Raw genomic sequence first — 23,379 nt, 5'->3', positions numbered from 1 at the left:
AAAGGAATGAGATAATCCTGCAGTTTAGCATTATCAATACAACTAAATACAATTGCTTGGTTCTTACTCGGAAAAGAATGTGAAGCGGCTGAAGCATAACTGTTTGTGATATTCGAACGTTGATTTACTGGACTGGTTCGATCGGAAGGTGTGTTTACATTGTGTGAAGTCATTTTAAGCTGCGGTGGCGAAGGCCTTACTCCGACTCTGGTAAATGAAAAACCAATCGCATGCTACTATAAGCTACTTAAAGCAGCTAACCTCACAAAATGATTGTACGGTAGTGTATTTTATTATTTGACGTTTTCTTTTCACAATAATAAAATAATAATTACGTATAGATGACTTACATAGTAGTATCTAGTAGATAAACACTTTAATTTTAAAAAACTATTTAATAAAACCACTTGTTTTTATTAAAAACTAGGAGTACGCTATCAGTACAACTTAACCGTACCTTGCCAGGACCGGTCCCTAATAAGAATATTGATATATTAAACTGGAAATATCTGTTTGCATATAAAATTATGTTTTGAACACGCTGATCGCATCGCTTCAATGCTTCAAAATAAAATAGAAAGTAGTGTCGAACTACCAAGAATTTCAGCAGTGCATATGTAAAGATATACAGAGTATACTCTGTACGAGTACTAGAAACCAAATTCGCTAAGCATTTTTGCTTAGTTGAGGTGACATGTCGTGGAATGCAATTTTTAGATTCCCCATGTCTCTATTAACATCTTTATCAACGTCTGTTTTGCCTTGCAATTCTTAGAAAGCACAGATTAAAGCAAAAATCTGAATTTGGTTTCGAAAATTAGTTTACGGCTTTAAGATCTGTTTGCACTGTTAGTGTTAAGATATTAATGTACTCTGATAACAGAGGATTAGAACCGGACAGTGGTAACTTAAAATTCACTATTATGTCAATTAATTTCTGCTTTTTTAGCTTATTTAATTTTGCTGTTAAAACGGCGACTTCACTAACAAACGCCATCTTGACAAACTGAGAAGGTATCAAAAAATTTTTTCCACGTTCTCCAGAAACATCTCAAAAATATAAGAAATTAATTGTGACAATATTAAATGTATAGACTTACTATACTAATTTTTGTTTTCCTTCTTTACATAGCCACACGATATTGTGTAGAAAATATTTACAAATCTAACCATCTCTGACTTACACTCATATTAAAAGTCAGAAACTTTTATTTTATCAGTAGGTATTTAATCTGTCATTAGTATGTAAACAAAAGAAACCTATAATATAGATATATAAAGTAACACGCAAGGTAAGATCAATAATAGATAGCGTCATCATCTAACAAAATACCACAATTAAAACAAAAAACAAAACAAAAAAGGAGTATGGAAGCTTCCAAATATTATTAATATTTTGGTAATTATAGAGCAGACATTTTATATAAATAGATTATAAGTGTACAGTACAACTTCTGTTAACGGACACCTCTCCACAATAACCTCTCTAGAACGGACAGTTTATAGGTCACCGAGCATTTCATATATGAGTAAATAGAAAGACACCTCCGAACAACGGACCCTCTTTACAACGACTCCGGACAAAATTTGCCTTCAGTTTTTCTAAGAAGTTGTAATTTTACCTGCCATTAACGGACAGTCAGGTAAAGGCGATTAAAAGATTAAAATTGGGGCTTCGGAAATCCAAATATGTACATAACTTATTGTAGTCATGACACTAATTATATAAGTAGGTACTTATGGTCATAAAACTAGTTACTTTGGGTACTTTAAGTTTGATTTGGAAAAACTGATTTTAGGATTTATTCATCCTTTGTACACATTTCCAATTTGGTTGCGATATTCTGATCTAAGGGTAACAATGTCTTTGATTAAAAGAAGGTTTTTAAGTTTGGACGAAAAAATATCGGTGATAGAAGCATCTGAAAAAAATAATTATAGTGTGAGTTTTCGCCGAAAAGTTTCAAATCGGAAAAACTCAAGTTAGTGACATTTAAAAAAAAGCCGATTTAAAAAAATGGTAGGTATAGTGAAAGTGGAAATGTTCAACAAAAAAATGAGGATTAAAACTGAAGATGTTGCCATTGATATTATAATGTACGATTGATTTTTTAAAGTGAGAAGTAAGAACATTTTATTATCTGGACCGATAATAAAAGAAAGCTTTAGAGGCGGCGAACGTACTCAATTTGAATTTTAAAACTTCTAGTTACAAGTTTTGCTTAAGACATAACATTAAATTTAGAGTAATTTCTGGAGAAGCTATAAATCCTAACATTGACGACGTTTCAGAGTGACAAAGAAAACTGCCAAATTTATTGAGTGGTTATTTACAATTACGGACAAGATTATAATGCAAATTCTTTGGCAAGAAAAGCAAGGCTGGGATGAATCTGTTCCCCAAATCATTTTAACGCAGTGGCAGCATTTCAAGGAGGATTCAGACCAAAACGGAAAAGAAAAATTGGCACCACGTAGTTTCGGAGGACAATCCTGCTGATCATGCTTCTCGTGGAATTAGTGCCCAATTACTCATGTCTTCTGACTTATGGCGGCATGGACCTTCCTGGCTGAAATCAAATGATTATCCTACACAATTTTCTCTTCCAGATGACATTCCGGAGTTAAAAACTACCGAGCTCATTACTTTGTCTGACACATTAGACTTTTCATTAATAAAGCAATTCTCTAGTTTGATTAAGTTAAAGAGATGTACTGCTTACATTTTGAGATTCATTAATAATTGCAAAATAGCCAAGTCTTCCCTTCATGAGAGAGCTTCAGGTGCTTTAACTTCTCAGGAGGTTTCGAACGCTATGTTTTACCTGGTAAGGATAGTTCAGAGTGAATGTTTCTCAGAAGAGAAGAAATTCGCAATTTGACAAAAAATGGGCCTGTAAGCCCAAAAAGCAAACTCATTTCGTTGTAACCATTTCTTGATTCAAATCGAATACTTCGTGTTGGTGGCAGATTAAAAAATTCATCTTATTCTTTTGACAAGAGGCATCCGATTTTGCTGCTATCTAATAAATATTTTACTGACTTAATTCTTTCAGACCTGAACGTTATACTCCATGGTACAATGAATACACAAGGTATGATACATAATGTTCCAAAATCAGTTCGCTTTCGCGCATGACGTAGTCAAGATCGCTTATTCCCGCAACATTTGAATGGAGTTGTATAGGAAAGACTTTTAATTTTAAGTTTTTTTATATAATTTGGCTAATTTAATTATAGTAATTATAAGGAGATGATAAAATTATGTTATTATAATATTTATCCTTTATAAAACATATATATCATTTATAAGACAAGTTTTAATTATCTTTTATTACACGTAGGTACAGGTTAATTAACTTATACTCCAGAGTTCGATATTTCAGATGTTTAAAAAGATACAGAAAAGTGGTAATGGAGGTACACAAAATTTGTACGTATATATACCTACTGAACTAAACACAAAATCAAAATAAATAATGACAAAGTCAACTTTATTTATATCGAATGAGCTAGCTGGCCATCGAATATGAGTGTAGTGAGGGCACACAATATTGCACAACATTTAAAATTACATTTTTGTAATATTCACACATAAAATTATCTTGGTATTGTTTATAATAATGATAACATTGTATATTTTAATAATGATAACATGATTTAACAAAGAAAAATATGTTATATGCTGAGGCTAGTTTCTTACTTAACAAATCGATACGAAAAAACCATTTAAGGTTTCATGACTAATACTAATAATTAATAAAAATAAAGATTTAGACTTACGTCGTTGACCTAGAAGTAGTAAGAAGCTGCTCAACATACTTTTTGGACTCTCTGCGTTGCGTCCTTGTACGCGTTTCTTTTGGTTGGTTAAAAGGGTAGCCGATGTTGATTTAGGCAAATAAAGGCTAGGTACTGCCTCAGGTTTGAGTTTTAGACCCTTTTTAGAAACGTAATTTAAAAGTTCCTGTTGTAGATTTCTTTGGTAATCTTCAGTTTTAAAATGTGTATAACAAATTCTTGCAGTATTACAATTAAAATTATCCTATCTACAACAAGATATAATCCACAGTTTTCTGGTCACGCTATCTTTAGGAAATGTATGAAACCTAAAGATTTTATCTTCATTGTCACTATTGCAACAAGCAATTGCACAGCGTACTTTGAAAAAGGTACAAAACTAGATATACAATGGCAAATAAAAACTTTCAGTTTTACAAAAAAATACTATACAGTATAAATAAATAGTAACTAAACACCATTTGTATAAAGACACATATATAAGCATATATCTAAATTATTTTTCTATTATAAAATAGATGACTCAGTCAGTATTGAGATACTTTAAAATATATTTATTATCTCATAACTTGCAATTTGCAATAGTCACCATTGATAACCGATATTATTGTTGAACTTTTGTTTTTATACAAGCTTTCTGCCTTGCCGGTGTAAAGTCGTCTGAAGTCGATATTTATTGTGTTTTGCGTTTGAACTAATTTGTGTCTTATTTTCATATTATTATATTGTTTGATAAGTAAATTTTGCATATAATAATCGGTAGGTTATAGTAATGTGTATATTTTTTATTTTACTAAATTTCATTATAACTCATCTAAAATACCATATTGAATTCTAAAACAGATTTTTCTCTATTGTACTCTATTTTGTTTTTATTTTAGTAAAACTGCTTGGAAGTGAGTAACAGTGAATCAGAATAAGCAAATCTACTACTATTTACCTACTCACAGTATTTCCTCTGCAGAAAATTTTTAAATTTCAAGGGATTTGCATACAAAAAGAGTACTTATATTATTAGTATATGTATGAAAACAAAAATAAATATTTCGCCTGAATCTCTAGGAGAAGTAAAGGTTTTACGCTACTGAAAATATATTTTTTATTCAATTATAACCAAAACAAAACATTTAAAAAAAAATTAGATCACTTTTTAACCATAATTTCAAAATTAATGTGTACGTTAAGCTGTAATAATGGGTTCGAGGTGGTTCAGGCGATCTTAACTACGTCACACTCCTGGGTCAGCTGTCAAATGTCATGCGCAATATCATACCTTGTGTATTCATTGTACCATGGTTATACTCTATCATGCAGGTCCTCTTCTTCTTTTATCTACAATGCGAAATGAATTTTGGCCTATTTATGGCAAAAATGCAGCCAAGCGTATCGTCCATAAATGTATTAGGTGTTGTCGTGCAAGTCCACCTAAAAATCTGTCTCCAATTATGGGTGATTTACCGAAGGATCGTGTTGATCCATCCCCTCCTTTTTATATCACAGGCGTAGATTACGCGAGTTATTTTTTAGTCAAGGATCGAAAGGGCCGTTGATGCAAACGTTTAGAGGCATATGTAGCCTTATTCGTGTGTTTCACAACTCGTTATGTTCATTTAGAACTCGTATCCGATTTAACTACTCATTCATTTATAGCAGCTTTTAAGCGCTTTGTAAGCAGAAGAGGAAAACTTCTTAAGATGTACTCTGATAATGGAAATAATTTTCAGGGTGCCAATCGTGAACTAAAAGAGTTTTATGATTTTATTAAGACAAATAAACCACCACCAGCTGGCAGAAACCCCAGGTAATATCTGACGGGTCTCCTACGATTCGAATTTTCCAGAAGCAGGTCGAATGAAAAACCAGTCCGGGTGACCTTCTCGTCTGTTCGAAGGGAATTGCCGGAATTCTAGTCTAACGATTGTTTAGTATAAATATAGAGGAACCTTTTATTTAAGTGACAGTTAGTTTTGAATATGAAGTCGAGTTTTTAGTCCGAAATAAATATTGTAAATAAATGATATAAATTAAAGTAGTTGTGTTCTAGTTCTTAGTGATAAGTGAATATTGTAATAAAGAATTTAATAAACTTGTAAGTGTTATAAATGTAGAACCTTTAATAATAAATAAAGACAATAAATTGGCTATTAACGTTGATGAACGTTGGCTATTAACATGGCAATTCTGATCTTGTTTGCGGCGCTTCTGAATAGTTCGACCGATGTGAGCCCGAACCACTTCCTCAGATTTTGGAGCCACGAGTGTCTTCTCCTGCCTGGCCCTCGCTTACTGTCTATTTTTCCCTGGATAATCAATTGCAGTAGACGGTACTAATCGTTTCTCAATATGTGGCCTAGATATTCAAGCTTTCTTTGTTTAATTGTATTCACGATTTCTTTCTCCTTTCCGATTCTTTGGATTACCTCTATGTTGGTGACATGTTCGGTCCAGGATATACGAAGAATGCGTCGGTACACCCACATTTCGAATGCTTCTAGTTTTCTCGTGAGCGTCTCCGTCAGCGTCCAGGCCTCCACGCCATAGAGTAAGATCCGAAAAATGTACCATTTAACTAGACGTAGTTTTAGGGGAAGAGACAAATCCCTGCTTATGAGGAGCTTTTTCATATTGCTAAATGCTGCTCTAGCTCGTTCTATTCTCGCCTTAATTTCTGTGGCCTGTTCCCATTTTGCATTTACGTTGGTGCCAAGGTACACATAAGTTCTTAATCTATTAACCCTAATATTGTTCTGAACCTATTTTGTTGTGGTATTTTGAAGTAATTACTATTTAAATGGGAATAAGCCACAATTAAAGGTTAAAGTAAATTTATTGACGTTTCAATTTCCACTTTGAAAATTGAAACGTCAATAAACTTACTTTAACCTTTAATTGTGGCTTATTCCCATTTAATAGTAATTACTATTAAGACCAATTTTATTTATGATTTTGGTAAATATTTCAAAAACTGTGCTGAGTACGGCTACGTGTCTGAAGTTATTGGTGTCTGATTTTTTCTGCTCTTGTATTCTCATGTATTCTCTCATATTTTATAAGTTTCTGTTTATTATTTTGCTCTTATTATTATCATATCTACACTCCTTTTCTTGACCGAATAGGTACATGCGCTTTATATTTTAATATTATTTTCAGTTTTTATAACTCTTTGGTAATATAAATTTTCTTAGGTTGTCAATTAAAACCAAGAATTCACAATTATATTTAGTCCTCTCATTTTACTAACGATTTTGCTGAATAAATTATTGTAGAACTCAAAAGAGAATAATTTAGCAAATTTTAACGTAGTAATAGATTAGTGTGGAAAAAATCGAAATTTACAAGACTAAATGTAGGTAATAGTAAACTTCGCTGAAGCCCAACCTCTCTTAATATTGATATACATATCATGTTGCGTAGTGCTTTACTTAAAACATTTTTTCTCGAATAAGAAGTCACAGCGACCTCCCGAACTATTTTAACGTTTCCATAATATGGCTAGATTATTAAGTATTACTATATAAAGCTCCTCATAAGCAGGGATTTGTCTCTTCCCCTAAAACTACGTCTAGTTAAATGCTACATTTTTCCGATCTTACTGTATGGTGTGGAGGCCTGGACGCTGACGGAGACGCTCACGAGAAAACTAGAAGCATTCGAAATGTGGGTGTACCGACGCATTCTTCGTATATCCTGGACCGAACATGTCACCAACTCAGAGGTAATCCAAAGAATCGGAAAGGAGAAAGAAATCGTGAACACAATTAAACAAAGAAAGCTTGAATATCTAGGCCACATATTGAGACACGATAAGTACCGTCTACTGCAATTGATTGTCCAGGGAAAAATAGACAGTAAGCGAGGGCCAGGCAGGAGAAGACACTCGTGGCTCCAAAATCTGAGGAAGTGGTTCGGGCTCACATCGGTCGAACTATTCAGAAGCGCCGCAAATAAGATCAGAATTGCCATGTTAATAGCCAACGTTCGCAACGGACAGGGCACTTGAAGAAGAAGAAGATTAAGTGAAGACATAAGGAGAAAAGAAGAAGTGCGAAATAAAAGTCTAACCTGCCTTGTCAACATAAAATTTTTGACAAGTGATAATAATATTGATTTGTTGTCATTGTAGGTTTTAGGTTTGGAAGGAAAACTGATAAATTTAGAACTATTTTAAATAAAAATTTTAATAATTCATTACCATACGTACAGATAGATAGTATATTTTTTTATGGTTCAAGTAAAATGGCTAATTTATCGGAACAATTGGAGAATTTAAAAGAACTGAAAATCCAGGAAAATATTGTCAAATGGCAAGCTGCCGATGATCCTTTAGCCCCCTTATCCAGTGAACAATTGGAAGTGATTTATGAATTGGGAGATCTTATATCAAATAAATCCAAGAAAGTTCCAGAAGTAATAAAACAGGATAAAAATCAACCTGAAACTATACATACCATTAAGGATTTTGTAAAGTGGTCAACATCAGTAGAAAACAATATTAAACATGAAAACCTAAAGAAGTATCAAGATTATTATGAACAGTTGTCTGCCTATAAATCTAATGCTGAAGATCTTCTTAATCTGTCTAATAATGTACTAGATTATCTTAATGACTTAAAGTCAAATTATGTTAGTGTTACAGAAAGGACAAACTATTTGCATGACCTTAGTGAACAATTAATGGCAAACCAAAGAATTTTAAAAGAAAAGAAGCAAGATTTAAGCAACAAATTAAAATATTTTGTTAATTTCACCAAGTGTCAAGATGAAGTTGAGAGAATGAGAAATAAAATGAATAGTGAGGAATGTGTTAAAATTTTAGATGAAGTCGATGAGAGTATAACTTGCTTGAATAATCATTTACATTATAAGGAATCTAGAATATATAAAATGAAATATGAAAGTTTATTGAATAATCTTCTTAATAAAATATATGACTATGTTAATACTGTACTTGTGGAAACAACAAAGCAAGTGGTAGATCCAGATTTCAGCTTTCAATCATCCCAAAATCCTTCCATAAATAACTTAGTAGACTCTGCATTTTCTTTGTACTATGGCAAATTTCAAAGTGTTTCAGTGAAAGTGAAATTTATTTTGAATAACTTAGAAGATAGAGAAGATCAGAATGAACAGTACAAAAATGTCTTGGTGGATTGTAAGAAATCATATTTCACACAAAGATTGCCTATTCTTACTGTAGCTGTATCTAAAGCTTTAAATGAGTTAAAAGAGAAATATCAGAAAGACCATAGTACTTTATTTAGATCATGTAGTCTATTTACCTTTAAGGTCTGCCAAGATGAAGTAATGTGTTATGGTTATTTCTTCTCTAAACCTTCTGAAAATTTGAATGAATATTTGGGAACATTGTGCCAATATCTTTATGACACTCTGAGACCAAATCTTATCACAATCAATCACATAGAAATTTTATGTGAACTATGTAGTATTCTAAATAATGAATTATTAAATGAAAAGGTAGTAGATACAGTAGAACTTACCAAATTTGTTGAAGTGATCAAGCAGCTATGGCAAGATGTTGAAGAAAGGCTTGTATTTAGGACAAATGTATTTTTCCAATATGATCTCCTGAATTATAAGCCTTCACCGGGAGATTTAGCTTATCCAGAAAAATTAGAACAGATTGAAAATATTGCTCTAGAATTAAAAGAGAGATCAGATTCTAGAGCTTCCATTGGATCACTTGAATCCCAAGAAGTTGCTAATATCAACAATCAAATGACACAATTTAGATCATATACAGGTAAGCCCCTGTTTGTTTATAAACTGAAAATATATTTCATATACTGTTCATTCATAATACATATTCCCAACTGTCAACAATTACATGTGAAAACCAAAGAGGGTTGTACGGAGGTGTATCATATGATTTTTAAAAATATTTAGTTCTTGAAACTAAGAATGTAAGAATTTTTTGAAGTTTAACTTAAAGAAAAATGTGCGAAAATAAAATATTCTGAGGATGAAAAGACTTGCATGCACATATCAGCAATGACAGGAAAAGAAGTGTTACATTGTGGTTACAGAAATGTTTCTGGAGAAATTGTCTCCAAAAGTAAAATAAATAGAAGTGAATTTTTCTACAAGATTTGTTAGAGCCAATAATCTAAGATCCTACTGCAGGATCACTATGTTCATAATATAGTTAACTAAAATCACATTTTTTGATACATTTAAAATTAGGAGAATACATTGATAATAAGTTGCCAGTTAAAAAGTAGGCCGCAAATATTTTTAATTCAATTCTTAATAGTAATTCATTGTTGAAAAAAAATTTTGTTGTTCATTTATTTTATAAATAAAATACAATGCTCATGATGTACATATATGCATATTTTTTATATCAAATTAAAGCTAATTTTTTTCTTAATATGATGTTATAAGTTTGTCTGAGAAAAAATGGTCACAAATTAGGGCTGTCAGCTGTTAAAAACGCATGGTATCAAAGATAAAGTAAAAGACAGCTAGCATGGAACACTACTGGTTTGATGTGTTGGTTATGTGAGTTTTTAAAGCATGTGTCGATAGATATATAATAACATACATTTTATCACTTGTCAAACCAGTGAGATTGCACTCTAACTAACTTTATTTTACTTTATCTTTAATACCACACATTTTTAACAGCTGGCAACTCTAATTTGTGACCATTTTTTCTCAGACAGCCTTATATCATTATATTAAGAAAAAAAATAGCTTTAATTTGATATAAAAAACATGTATACATGTCATGAGTAGTGTTGGAAAATTCTCGAGAACGAAAAATCAGAGAATATTATCAATAAGGAGAATTTTCTGAGAATGAACCCTATGACTAGCTTAGGTATATTGTTAAAGATGAAAAAGGGTACTAAGATTCATGAAATTATATACAAAATTATTAGACAAAACAACAGTGCTCTTTATATATAAAGAAATACAAAAACAACAGAAAACATAAATTTATTTGATAAAAAAATTAAATTTTCTTCCTAACAGCAAATAATGGATGTGGTGATCTAAAGTGAATGATCTAATCTGAAAAAGATGATGGATTGGTCTACATCTAACAATTTTAAATTGTGAGCAATAAAAGTACCTTACCAGCTGCAGTAAGCCAGTTTCTTTTAGAGTGGTATATAAAACCATAAGTAGTGAAACTTCTTTCAGCCACTGCACTGGATGAAAGCATGTTTAATATATACACTGCTATTTTACTTAATTTTGTTCCGAAACATGTACCTTTGCACCATATGATTGGGTCTAGTTTTTCAATTGATTTTACAACATATGATTTTTCAAAAAATCCTTTCTTAGACTGATAAAGTGTAAAATCTGTCAATAAGTCATCACCATATTTTAAAGTGGCTGAATTATCTATAAACTCAGTTCCCTCAACTTGTTCTTCTCTGCTTAAATGAAAACCATTAAACTTAGGATCCAATATATTCGCTGCCAAATGAATTGAATGTAATTGCCATTTGTTTCCTTTTAGAGACAAACATTTTTATTGCTTTTTCTTCTTGTTTCCATAATGGACTTAGATAGTTTTTTGTCCATATGATTTTCTAAGTTAAAAAAACACTCAGTTACCTGAGTTAGTCGATGCTTATCTGACTAAAATTTAGAAATATATTTAACAATAGGATTTATGAGATGATATAATTTTGATACTCTTATCCAAAATACTTCCTCGTCCAAAATCAACTTTACAACTCGTTTACTGAGAACATCTTCAACACTCTCACAAACCGCCAAAACTTTTAAAGCATACTTTGTATCAAAGAGACTCTTTAAACTATAAATAATTGATCCCCAACGAGTTTTAACTGGCAGTTTTTAAATAAGTGCTACTTTTGTTTCACTTTTTTCAAGCTGAATTCTTTTAAGTGGCTGACAAAATGTGAGAGTTGTTGATTTCTTTAATGATGACTTTAATTTCTTCTTCTAAAGAAGCCATTGTTTTTGTTTTCAAAATGTCACCATCAACAAATTAAGGATGTGAGCAATACACCCATAAACAGATATATGTTTGTATTTCTCATACATTAGGTTCCTGGCCTTAACCATGGCACTAGCATTATCAGTCACTACAGCTTGAAATTTTTGGGATCCTGTTTCTTCTAAAACTTCACATATTTTTTCAGACATATATTCTGCTGTATGTCAATTAGTGTCTGTAGACAATGTTTTATAAAAAAAACAGAAGATGGATTAGTGATAATAAAGTTTAGTATTGGCTCATTCCTTTAGTTACTCCAACTCCAAGTAATTCCAAACATTACTTTTAGGTTTTGTAGTAAATTTTGCTTTACTTCGATCCATTCTAAATATCTTAGCACCAAAACAATAAATACTTACACTGTACACACCCTAGCTAGTGGTTCGTGGGATTCCCTGGCTAGTTCAATTTTCGGGAATTTTATCTAAAACCGTGTCAGCGTCAGGTGTTTGGTCTTCAAGAATAATTATGTTTGGGATGCAAAAAATATGCTATACTGAATTGGCAAAAACAATAATTTGACCCATATCTACCTAGTTTTTATTTTGTTTCGGTTTTTGTAAATATAGAAAATTCTCGCCGAAAATTTTCTGGCTGAAAATAAATATTCTCGTTCTCGAGAATATTCTTCTCTTACATCACTAGTCCTGAGCAGCATATTTTATTTAAAAAATAAGTGAACAAAATAACATTTTTGTTAAAAAATTAATTACTATTACTTAATTGAATTAAAAATATTGATGGCCACTTTTTGACTGGCAACCAATTATCAATGTGTTCTTATAATTTTAAATATATTTAAAAATGTGAATTTGATTAACTATCGTATAAAAATAGTGATTCTGTATACTTAAAAGCTTGTGATTGACTGGATGATTCTGCAGAATAACCAGAGGATCTTGAATTGAAATGTTGCTAAAAACATGTAAAAAACACAGGTTATCATAGGTTATCCTGGTTATCTTTGGAATGAAGGTGATTTGAAATTTGATGTCAAATACGTTAACCTGAAGTATGAGTTGGTTGATTATACATGCTGATTTTTTAACAAATATTTCAATTTACACAGTAGAATATTTGCAAAACTGTCTGTAGGAGGAAGAAAAATCATGGTAAGCAAGGTATAACCATTACAAAACATTTGGATTACATCTTAGTGACATGCATTTATTTCTTTGGAATTCCCATGGAGCTGCTAAGAAGTACCTAGTAATGAGAAAAAGCACTATGATAGGCGGAGTTTGTTTTCAACCTCTCCATATTGATTTTTTCTTACACCCAATTTTTAGTTATATTGACTTTATTTTTAGGAAATTCATCAGCAGACTTACATGGTATGTGGTATCCTACTGTAAAGCGTACACTAGTTTGCCTATCAAGATTATACTTCTGTCTTGATCGAACTACATTCCAAGGATTAGCACAAGAAGCCATAGTAATATGTATCCAAACTGTCCAAACGGCTGCTGATTTAATATCAGTTCGAAAAACCAAAATTGATGGAGGATTATTTCAGATAAAACATTTATTGATAATTCGAGAACAGATAGCTCCTTTTCAGGTAATACATTTGATCTTTTTTAATATAGAATGGAGTTAACAATAAGAAAATAAAGTATTATTTTAAAAATAATTAATATTCAACATTTTATAGATTCAATCTTGAAAACTATTTTTGAGTCCCTTATTTGTAGTTTAAAAATTAAATATATTAAAATCAGTCCGTGTTCATATTACAAGATCTTAACAAATGTTTACGACTACACGAATTATTCAAATTTTTGAATGTGAATGCTCGCATTTAAAATAATTCATTTATTTTACCTGGCGATCGATAATATGGTACGATCCTATTGTCGAAGCGAGGGTTGGCGCCTCGTTGTGAGCGGCCACTTATAAGTAAGGCTCTTAGAATTTTATTAGATACTTCACAACAATCTCTATAAGCGATCAGTTTGGATTTCAAAACTGTATAAGAATCAAGGAAACCCTCTTCCCACTTCTAGTATTATGCCAAAAGTGTTAAGACCAACAAAAATCCAATAAGTGTTCAGCAGTGTGGTAGATGATAAAAATTGAAGAATAATAAAAAATTTGTATTGGTAAGAAAATGTCAGTATTACTATTACTACTAACGACCAATTATATATTAACAAATTGCTGTTCGGAAGAAGACTAGAAATTCAGCATGAGATACATAGTACTCATTACAGACTTTGACTTCATATCACAAAACATCTTCAAAGTTAAATAATGCAAATATAAAAGAAAAAATATTACTAATACTTGGTCTCCAACCACTCTGAACCAGAGTAGGTTTCTTACCAAAACCAAATTCATGGTTATCAGCCCTGCAAATTTAGATCTCGGGGTGGTCTAATGGCAGAGAATCAACAGATCGAGAGAGTTGACAGATTCAGCTACCTCGGAACTACCCTTAGGTGCAGAATCGAAATTGTACAGTTCTGATTTACCAAGATGAGATCCTTACTGTGCTGAAGTGACCTGAGTTTATATACCAAGTTGGGGATAGTAAGGTGCTACACTATGCGGAGTCAAACCCTGACATAAACTACTGAAAACAAGATTGAAGGCTTCAAGATGTGAATCTACAAGGGTATGTAGAAGATATATTATCTGGACCAAGTCACCAACAACGAAGTCCTACAGCAGAAAAGAAGTGCTTAACTTAGTGAAGCAACTAAAGATTGAGTACTTCGAATTCTTTTTGTATAATAAAAATTTTCATATGCTATTTTGAATGTTTGTATGTACGTTAAAGTGAAGTCACAGGACCTAATTCTTTTTAAAAATTCTTTTAGGTCGATTTTACTGTCAAGGAGACAGCATTAGATTTTACTACAGTGCAAAAGGCTGCAGTCGATCTCATCAATCACCGTAACAAGATATTTACTTTCGGATCAAGTAATGCTTTGTTAGAGTTTCTTTTGGAGGGTGCGCCCAGAGTTAAAGAATATTTGGTGGATTCCAGAAAAGAAATTGATAAACAGTTAAAGCATTCTTGTGAAGTTTTTATTTTACTTGCGACACAACTTCTTGTAGGTAAGCTTAAGTTTTATTACAAATAATAATCTTTTGCAAAAATGTCATATATAGTGTATATATATATATTCAGGGATTCTACAGTATTCACTGCCTTCCCTCGCTCAACCGTTTCTATCTCTCTCTGTTGTCCCATTCTCCATCGTTTAGGCCTCTCTTACTCATGGCGTCGTCTACTTCGTTCTTCCAGGATTTTCGGGGTCGTCCTCTTTTCCTCCTTCCTATGGGGCTCCATTCGGTTATTCTCTTTATCCATCTGCTGTCACTAGTTCTTCTTACACGTCCATACCACTTTAGTCTTTTTTGTTCTATGTATGTTAATGTCTGTTTCTATTGACGTTCTTTGCTTTATTTCGTCATTACTTCTCCTATCCATTCTTGTTACTCTGCAGCATCTTCGCAGGTATTCCATCTCTGTTGCTACTATCTTACTGCTGTTTTTCTGGTTTATGATCCAATTTTCAGCCCCATATGTCATAATACTTCGCACTAATGTTTTATAAATCTGTGTTTTTGTCTTCATATTTAGGTGTCTACCCCACCATACTGAGTTAAGTTGCCGGATTGCTGTTCTTATTTGTCCTAATCTTTGTGTAATTTCTTCCTCTGTTGTTGCCTTTTTCGTGATTATAAACCCCAAGTATTTGAATTTATCCTTTCCTTTGATTGTTACGTTGTCATCAATCTGTAGATCTTCTATGTCTTCTTCACTTGTAGATAGGTACTCTGTTTTCGCGAGGATAATAAGGCCAGCCTTGGTATATTCTTCTTGTAGTTTCTTCATCATGTAGCTCAGGTCGTCTTGGTCTTGTGCAATCACTACTTGATCGTCTGCAAAGCTTAACATATATAGGTATTCGTTCCGTACCGGTACTCCCATGCCTTAGCATTTTCTTTTCCATGTAGTCAAGGCTTTCTCTAAGTATATTTTGAATAGGGTTGGAGATGTGGAACAACCCTGCAGAAGCCCTTTTGTTGTGGTGAAGTCTCCTATGATTCTTGTTCCCATTTTAATGTACACTTTATTTTCTTTATACAGAGCTTTTGTAGCTTCTATGAGTTGCGTCTGTATTTCTAATTTGTACATTGCCTCCCATAGTTCTGACCTTGGTACAGAGTCATACGCCTTTCTCAAGTCCACAAATGCCAAATGTATATCTCTATTTTTTGCTTTTTTCTTTTCCAACAGTTGTTCCAGTGTGTATATGTGGTCTATCACAGCCACCTAAAGCTTACAAGCCGTGAAATAAAAATGGCAACGCCGCATCAGCTGTTAGAAGTAGTCCGACTGTAAAGAGCCCAACAAAATAATAAATAAAAGAGGAACATCATAATATTAGCTATAAAGTTCGAATTAAGTAAAAAAATCGTACAAAATAGTCTGATAAGGTACATATATATCACATCTATTAAAACTGCAAAACATTGAATACAATGAGGTGTAATATTAATAGAATTTAAAAGTAATACAAGTGCATTCAGCTTACATTATTTACATAATTTATGTTAAAAAAAAAAAGAAAATAATCTTTTAATATTTTTGTAAACAACTTGCAGTTTATTGAATTCTAGTATCCCTTGAGCGAATATTATATTTATTAAGAGTGGCTTAAAAAAATGTTATTGAAATTCCAGGTATTTATTTTTTTAAAGTTGAAAGCTTGCGCTTTTTAGATAAACTTTTAGTTAGTTTCTTTGTCATAATTTCATTATTCTTGTTTTTTGTGAAGTTATTTAACAAAGTATTGGAGAAAATCACAGAAATTTTAAAATATAGTTCTCTAACAGCTGTTCCACAAACATATGTTTATGTCCTTCACATAAACAGATACAAGTAATTCCTTCGTAATGTTAATGTTTGAAATAACTTTTATACACTCATCACTGCACTGATTGTCAATATTTAATAAATAAAAACAAATCCTTTCTTCTACAACTTTTGGGCCTTTTCATACTTTAAAGTAGTTGCATAATTTGATTTGCAATTTGGAACACTGCAGTGTCTCGGCATCTGTAATTAAAAAAATATGTTAGAATATCATATTACTACTCCCTGTCCAAAAAATTAACATCGACTTGGGGTTTGTAATTACTAAAGCAGTGTCTGAATTTGTGAATTTAACAGTTTGTACGTATTATTTGTCTGAATAATATATATCTAAATGCTTCATACAATTATTACAATATACGTAAAAAATACATACCTTTTTTTTAATCGAATAATTTACCAATAATACAAGAAATACAAACAAAATTAGCATAGTCTCTCCAAGTAAACACAGGGCTATCGGACCACTATCGGACTACCTCCAACGTTGCCAATTTTCTCACTTCACGGCTTGTAAGCTTTAGGTGGCTGTGGGTCTATGCATGATCTTCCTGCCGTGAAGCCTGCCTGATCCTCCCCGATTTTGCCTTTTATTGCTTGCTCTATCTTTTCTCGCAGTATCTTCCCATATAATCTTCCTATTGATGATATTACGCTTATTCCTCTGTAGTTTTCGCATCGTTTTCTATCTCCTTTCTTAAATATAGATGTCATATATACCTCCGTCCATTCCTTTGGGAGTTGTTCTCCATTTATGGCTTTCTGAAATATCCATTGTATCATCCGGTGTAATTTTTTTGATCCGTATTTTATAAGCTCAGGTGAGATGCCTCCAGGTCCCGGTGCTTTCTTATTTTTGATTGCTTTTATGGCCGTTTTCATTTCCCTATCTGTTATCTCTATTTCTTGTTGTGGGGATCTGCTTCGTCTTCGCATGTTTTCTTTTCCAATGAATTATGGTCTTTATTTTGTTAGCAGTTCCTTGTAATAGTTCCTCCATTCTTTGTCCTGTATATTTCCCAATTTAATTTTTTCTTTTGAGTTTTGTTTCAATCCTCTCAGTACTTTCCATGACTTCGAAGTTCTTGTACCTCCTATGTATGTTTCAATATTTAAGCAGGTTCTTTCCCATTCTTCATTCTTTTGTTGTGTTATTGGTTTTTTCACTTCTCTATCTTTTTCTCTATATTCTTTATAAATTTCTTCATTGTTTGTAGTCAGCCATTTTCTGTATAGTTGTTTTTTTTCTTCAATTACCTATTCTTTTTGTTGGTTCATTTATTTCATAATAGTGCTGTTTATTTGTTTTATGTTCTTTTTCTCCAAGGGCTTCGAATGCTGCTTGTTTTATACTCGCCTTTATATGCTCGTATATTTCTTCGATGTTGCCGTATCTAAATTCTATTAATTTTTGGTCTAGACGTTGTTGGTATAGTTCTCTTATTGATTGTTCTTGGAGTAGTCCTATATTGTATTGTTTTTATCTTATAGTGTTCAACGGTTCTTCTGTAGAAGGTTCTGTAGAACACAGAACCGTTCAACGGTTCTGTGTCTTGTTATGTTTCCAATTAATGCCCATTTTTGCTGTCAGTAGTTTAAGGTCCGTTCCATATTCTGTTCCTCTTCTGACTCGCACATCTTTGATCTTTATTTTGGTATCTTGTTTGTTTATTATGTAGTCTATTATTGATTTCAGCTTTCGTGTTTCTTGCGTCCATGTATATTTATGAATATTTTTATGTCTGAAGAATCCGTTGGTGATTTTTAGGTTGTTTAGTTCGCATAATTCAATCAGACGTTCTCCGTTATCGGTTTGTTCATCCTCTCCAAATCTCCCCACTACTTTATTTTTTTCTTTCCTTCCGGTTCTGCCGTTAAGGTCTCCTGTTATAATTATCTCCACGTTCTTCTTAATTAGCTCTATTTGATGTTGAAGTTGTTCTGTGAAATGTTCTTTTTCTACTCTCAGGGAATCGTCTGTTGGTGCATATACTACGAGTATCACTGTCTCTTTACCGTATATGTCTATATGCATTTTAATTATTCTCTCGTTGATTGATTCCCATGTTCTAACCCTGTTCTTCCACTTATTTTTGATTAGTATTCCCACTCCTGCCTTTGCTCTACATTCTTTATTAACTCCGCTCCAGCAGTGGATATGGTCTTCTATTGTTTCCGTTCCATTTCCTTTCTTTTTGGTTACTGTTGTTACTAGTATGTCGATGTTGCTTTCTCTAAACTCCTTGATCACTTCCGTCGCCTTTTTGTTCCATCCTTGTATATTCCATGTTGCACATATGAATGTTCTATCTTTTCTTCGTTTTGATTTTTGGTTGAGCTTTGATAAGACTGGGTCTTCCGAACTCTTCGTAACATTGCCCCCCCCCCTCCCCGTATCCGATGGAGCTCCCTCTATCACAGGTGTGGATTTCCACCCGGGAATGTGTTTCCGTATTTGGCTTTTTCATCTTGCGATTTTCGTTCTTCTTACCCTTATGTTTTTCTGTGTGTTAGGTTGCTAATTCCTAACGCCACAACCCCCGTTTGGAGGACCTATACTTTAGCCGCCCATTCTGGATCAGACGCTCTTGGTTCTTCCGCCCTCTCGACCATTGTGATTTTTCCAGCCATCCTTTGCTCTCGAGACCGTTGACCGGTTTCATATATAGTTATTTTTTTATATTAATTGTTAAGGATGTCACATCTATGAAACAGGCAATACGGCTTATTGGTAGGTTTTAGTAGGTTATTCGTTGATCACTAGAATTAGAGACAATCAGCCTGTCATCAGTAAATCAAATGTTACGGATCACTTGTCTATTGATATATGTACTTGTCCCAGTATTTTCCACAGGCGCTTTACAAACTTATTGTAGTGTTTAGGTGGAAAATAAAGAAAATAGAATTTCGCAACGTTTAACCTCTAATTCTCCAATACATAAGATATGTGACTTCCTGCAGAAATTTCACTAATGAAAAAATTTACTCAAAGAAAAAAGAAACTCCTTTCAGTCTGGTTAAATATATTTCGTTTTATTTTGTAGGTAGCCTTCTGGATTGGATGACCAAATTTGAAAAAAGTGTACCACAAAACCAAACCAATGTGCAAGATCAAACAATAGCCCAAAAGTCACCCGCGCCCCAAAAGGAATATACGAAGGCCTCGCATATCGCATCTATCGTCAAAGAAATTCAAAAGAACATGAAAACAAAAATCCCACAAATACAAAGGTCTATGCAGCTCTATCTCGCAAATAGAGAAACGGAGTTTATTTTGTTTCGTCCTGTGAAAAATAACGTCATTAACGCTTTCATGCAACTCGACCAGATTCTATTAAAATCCGGCTATAGCAGTGAAGATCAATTGTTAATTGGATGTCCATCTCCCGAACAGATAAACGTTATTATTTGTTCGGTATCCCTAACCGGTGTTCAAGATACCAAGACCACAAATGTCTAGTCATTAAAGGCATGAATTATATAGGTGAATGTTATACTTTTTATTACATTGGTAAGTTTTTTATAATTATGTACAGATTATATATTGTTGAAGACTGAATCGAAGCTTTGTTGTTTGATTCAATGAATTGTATTGATTTATTTTTAGCTGTTTATACAATAAAGAACTGTTTTTGACTTGAACTGCAACTTATTGCGATGCAATGTTTACAATTTAAAAATACAATGCGATTTAGTTTCATCTTTTTGCAAATTTGAAATTTCTTTTCGCATGCAACCTTTAATAGATTTTTTAAAATAAATATTTTAAAGTTTTTTATGAATCAATATTTAATATCAAAGTCAATTCCAAACGAGTCAACAAGCACTGTTTTTTTCTTACTTTTATATATACAGTCGTCTCTATCCTGCCATTATCAGAGCTAGAGAGTTAGAGTAATTTATTTAACTACATAAAAAATACAAATATTGTTTGTAGAAAGGTAAAAAAAAAATACATTTATTTAATAAAGAAATAACATTGTTTATAAAGAAATAAATGCTTTAGAAAATTTATAAATTAATATATATTGCCTATAATTAATTTAGAGCGTATATGTCACTTCTACCGTTGATTGAATAACCCAAATTATTCAATCAACGCTTCTACATATTTCATAATGACATTGCTTCTTTGTATCAAATTGATATGGTAATTTAGGCACTTCAGATAACGAATTTGTATACCTGGGAACGCTCGTCAATACTGAAAATGACACTACCGCAGAATTTGCACGGGTAATAGATGCTATTTTGGGCTAAATCTCCTTTTTAAATCTACATTTATATCAAGAAATACAAAAGTAAAACTCTACAAAACAATAATACGCCCAGTCCTAACACATGGTTGAGAAACCTGGACTTTAACAAAAAGCAATGAAAACATGGTAGGATGTTTCGAAAGAAAAATACTAAGGCGAATCTATGGAGCGGTAAATGAAAATGGTGTCAAGAGAAGACGATACAACTTCGAACTCTATAGAATATACCAGGATCCAGATATCGTAAAACATATTAAGATAGGACGTCTGAGGTGGGTAGGCCATGTAACACGGATGGAGCAAACCGACCCAGCTAGAAAAACGCTCCTTGATAGACCTATTGGTCAAAGAAGAAGAGGAAGACCCAGAACAAGATTCCTAGATAACATCGATGAAGACATGAGAAATATGGAAATACGTGCTTGGCGGAGGAAGGCGATGGATAGGGACGACTGGAGAAAAATTCTTGAGGAGGCTAGGACCCACACAGGGTTGTAAAGCCTAAATGATGATGATGATTTAGGCACTTTTTTATTTGTTTTAGTATTTTTTTGTCAATAAATAGACTTTCTTTGGTCTTTTTTATCCCATTTAGGTATGTGTTCACATGCACTTTATTGTTATTTATGCATATTACTAATCTAACCTAACGTCATGTATGTTTACAAACTGACACTATTTTGCGATAAACAGTCGTATTGATGATTTAAATAGTTTTTTAGTGTTTTGTGGTGGGTATAGAATAGATCGTCGGATCGTAACGTATGATACATCATTGGAAAAGCGAAGGGGTAGCGAATATGTTAAGACAGAAAAAACTGATGATATAGTCGGTTCGCTATTCCCAGTCCGAACTGTCTAGTGAATTTAGTAATTATTTTTTTGCGTTAGTTAGTTACTTTTTGACAGACTAGAAGTGGCTGCAAATTACTATACAACCAAGCACACGTACTTACAGCCAATATTAATAGTAAACAAACTAAATAGTATATAAAATAGAACTTTACGAACTACCGACAATCAATATTTATTTATTTGCACCATATAATAAACAGTTATGTTAAATTATAACAACTAAAATATATCTTTTAAATATATACTACCCAAAATTTTATGGGTTTAGTATACACTTCCACTATTTATAATAATTCTTCTTTTTTCAATGAAAGAAGTCTGTAATAAAAGTTTATTTAAGCTGTTAATACTGTGAGCTAGGAACTTTTGTGTTGTAGGTTTCCAGCTATGAATCTGTCAAAATATGCCTGAGTTGAGCGAATGGACCTTATATTGTAGGTATCATATATCATATATCCGTTGTTATTGGTCCGATTGGAGCGTGTGATGTGTTAATTAAGGAAATAACGAATATATTAGGATAAGAAAAAACAAATAAGACAGCTACCAAAAGGGCATTACACAGTATCTTCAATATTAATGAACGTATAGCAACATAGGAGATATCATAGGACACTATGAATAAAAATATATTTACTGTAAGACAAATTTTGATTTATCGACTTAAAGAAAGCCTCTGGCTGAGTACAAAATAAAAAACTGACCGAATCCTAACATGCAACATAGCAAATGAAGGGGGGGGGGGTATAACGAATATATTAAGATAGAAAAAATAAACAAAGCGACTACCAAAAGGGCGTTACACAGCATTTCGTTATTTCTGAACGTATAGCGATATACAAGATATCACGATATCACTGTGGATGATAATAGACACACTATAAGGTAAAATTTGCTTTATTGACCTGAAGAAGGCTTCTGGCTGAGTACAAAATAAACAACTAGCCGAATCCTAGCATATGACTCATCAAATAAAACGACATGAGACATGTAGTAGATATAATGTATATAGCGTGCCATCATATCCCGAAACGAAATCCGAAGATTTCTAATTGTTGAAACCATATTCAATATAATTCAACCAAATATATATATATATATATATATATATATATATATATATATATATATATATATATACAGGATATAGTAAAAAAAATCAGAAGAGTATCAGATCATACTTTTATTTACTTGGTTTACATGAAAGAAGTTTATTGTTTTAAAAATTTAACGAGTGACTGCAGATTGCCATTTATTGAACCTTCCGTCGCATGCGACAGGCAGAATTTAGTATATAAAAAAAAAGGATATAAAACGTAACTTATAAATATATCAAAAACAAGAACACATTAAACAGAAAAAGAATTATAGCAAAGTTACGGTAAGCAGTTCAGTGGATTCAATTTTTATCTGAAAGACGTAATGTACAGCGATTTGTTCGTAGGTAGTGACAGTTTCGCGTATTATCAAAGTGGAGATTAGACTATGGGCACGTTTTCTGTGAATTTCAGTTAGAACTTGAAATATTAACAGAGTAGGTAGTGGCATAAGTTTGAATTTGATAAAGAAAGGTT

General features: G+C 32.4%; 1 protein-coding gene across 3 annotated transcripts in view; it reads left to right on the top strand.

Moving 5' to 3' along the window:
• Positions 1–23,379, top strand: part of Cog3 (conserved oligomeric Golgi complex subunit 3) — an 87,943-nt gene that overhangs the window by 50,841 nt on the left and 13,723 nt on the right. For 2 of the 3 annotated variants that reach the window (XR_011951438.1, XR_011951439.1), the window contains 4 exons: positions 7,925–9,562; positions 13,111–13,361; positions 14,623–14,863; positions 19,736–20,202. Coding sequence is in view for 1 of the 3 variants with exons in the window: in XM_072538082.1 (XP_072394183.1) it covers positions 8,038–9,562; positions 13,111–13,361; positions 14,623–14,863; positions 19,736–20,151 (2,433 nt within the window). In the remaining 2 variants the exon portion in view is untranslated. Of the gene's footprint in view, positions 1–7,924; positions 9,563–13,110; positions 13,362–14,622; positions 14,864–19,735; positions 20,343–23,379 lie in introns of those variants that run through there. The other variant, XM_072538082.1, reaches the window with a different exon arrangement.

This window comes from Diabrotica undecimpunctata, chromosome 7 (genome assembly GCF_040954645.1).
Source record: "Diabrotica undecimpunctata isolate CICGRU chromosome 7, icDiaUnde3, whole genome shotgun sequence".
NCBI lineage: Eukaryota > Metazoa > Arthropoda > Insecta > Coleoptera > Chrysomelidae > Diabrotica > Diabrotica undecimpunctata.
This window is presented reverse-complemented; position numbering and strand designations above follow the sequence as displayed.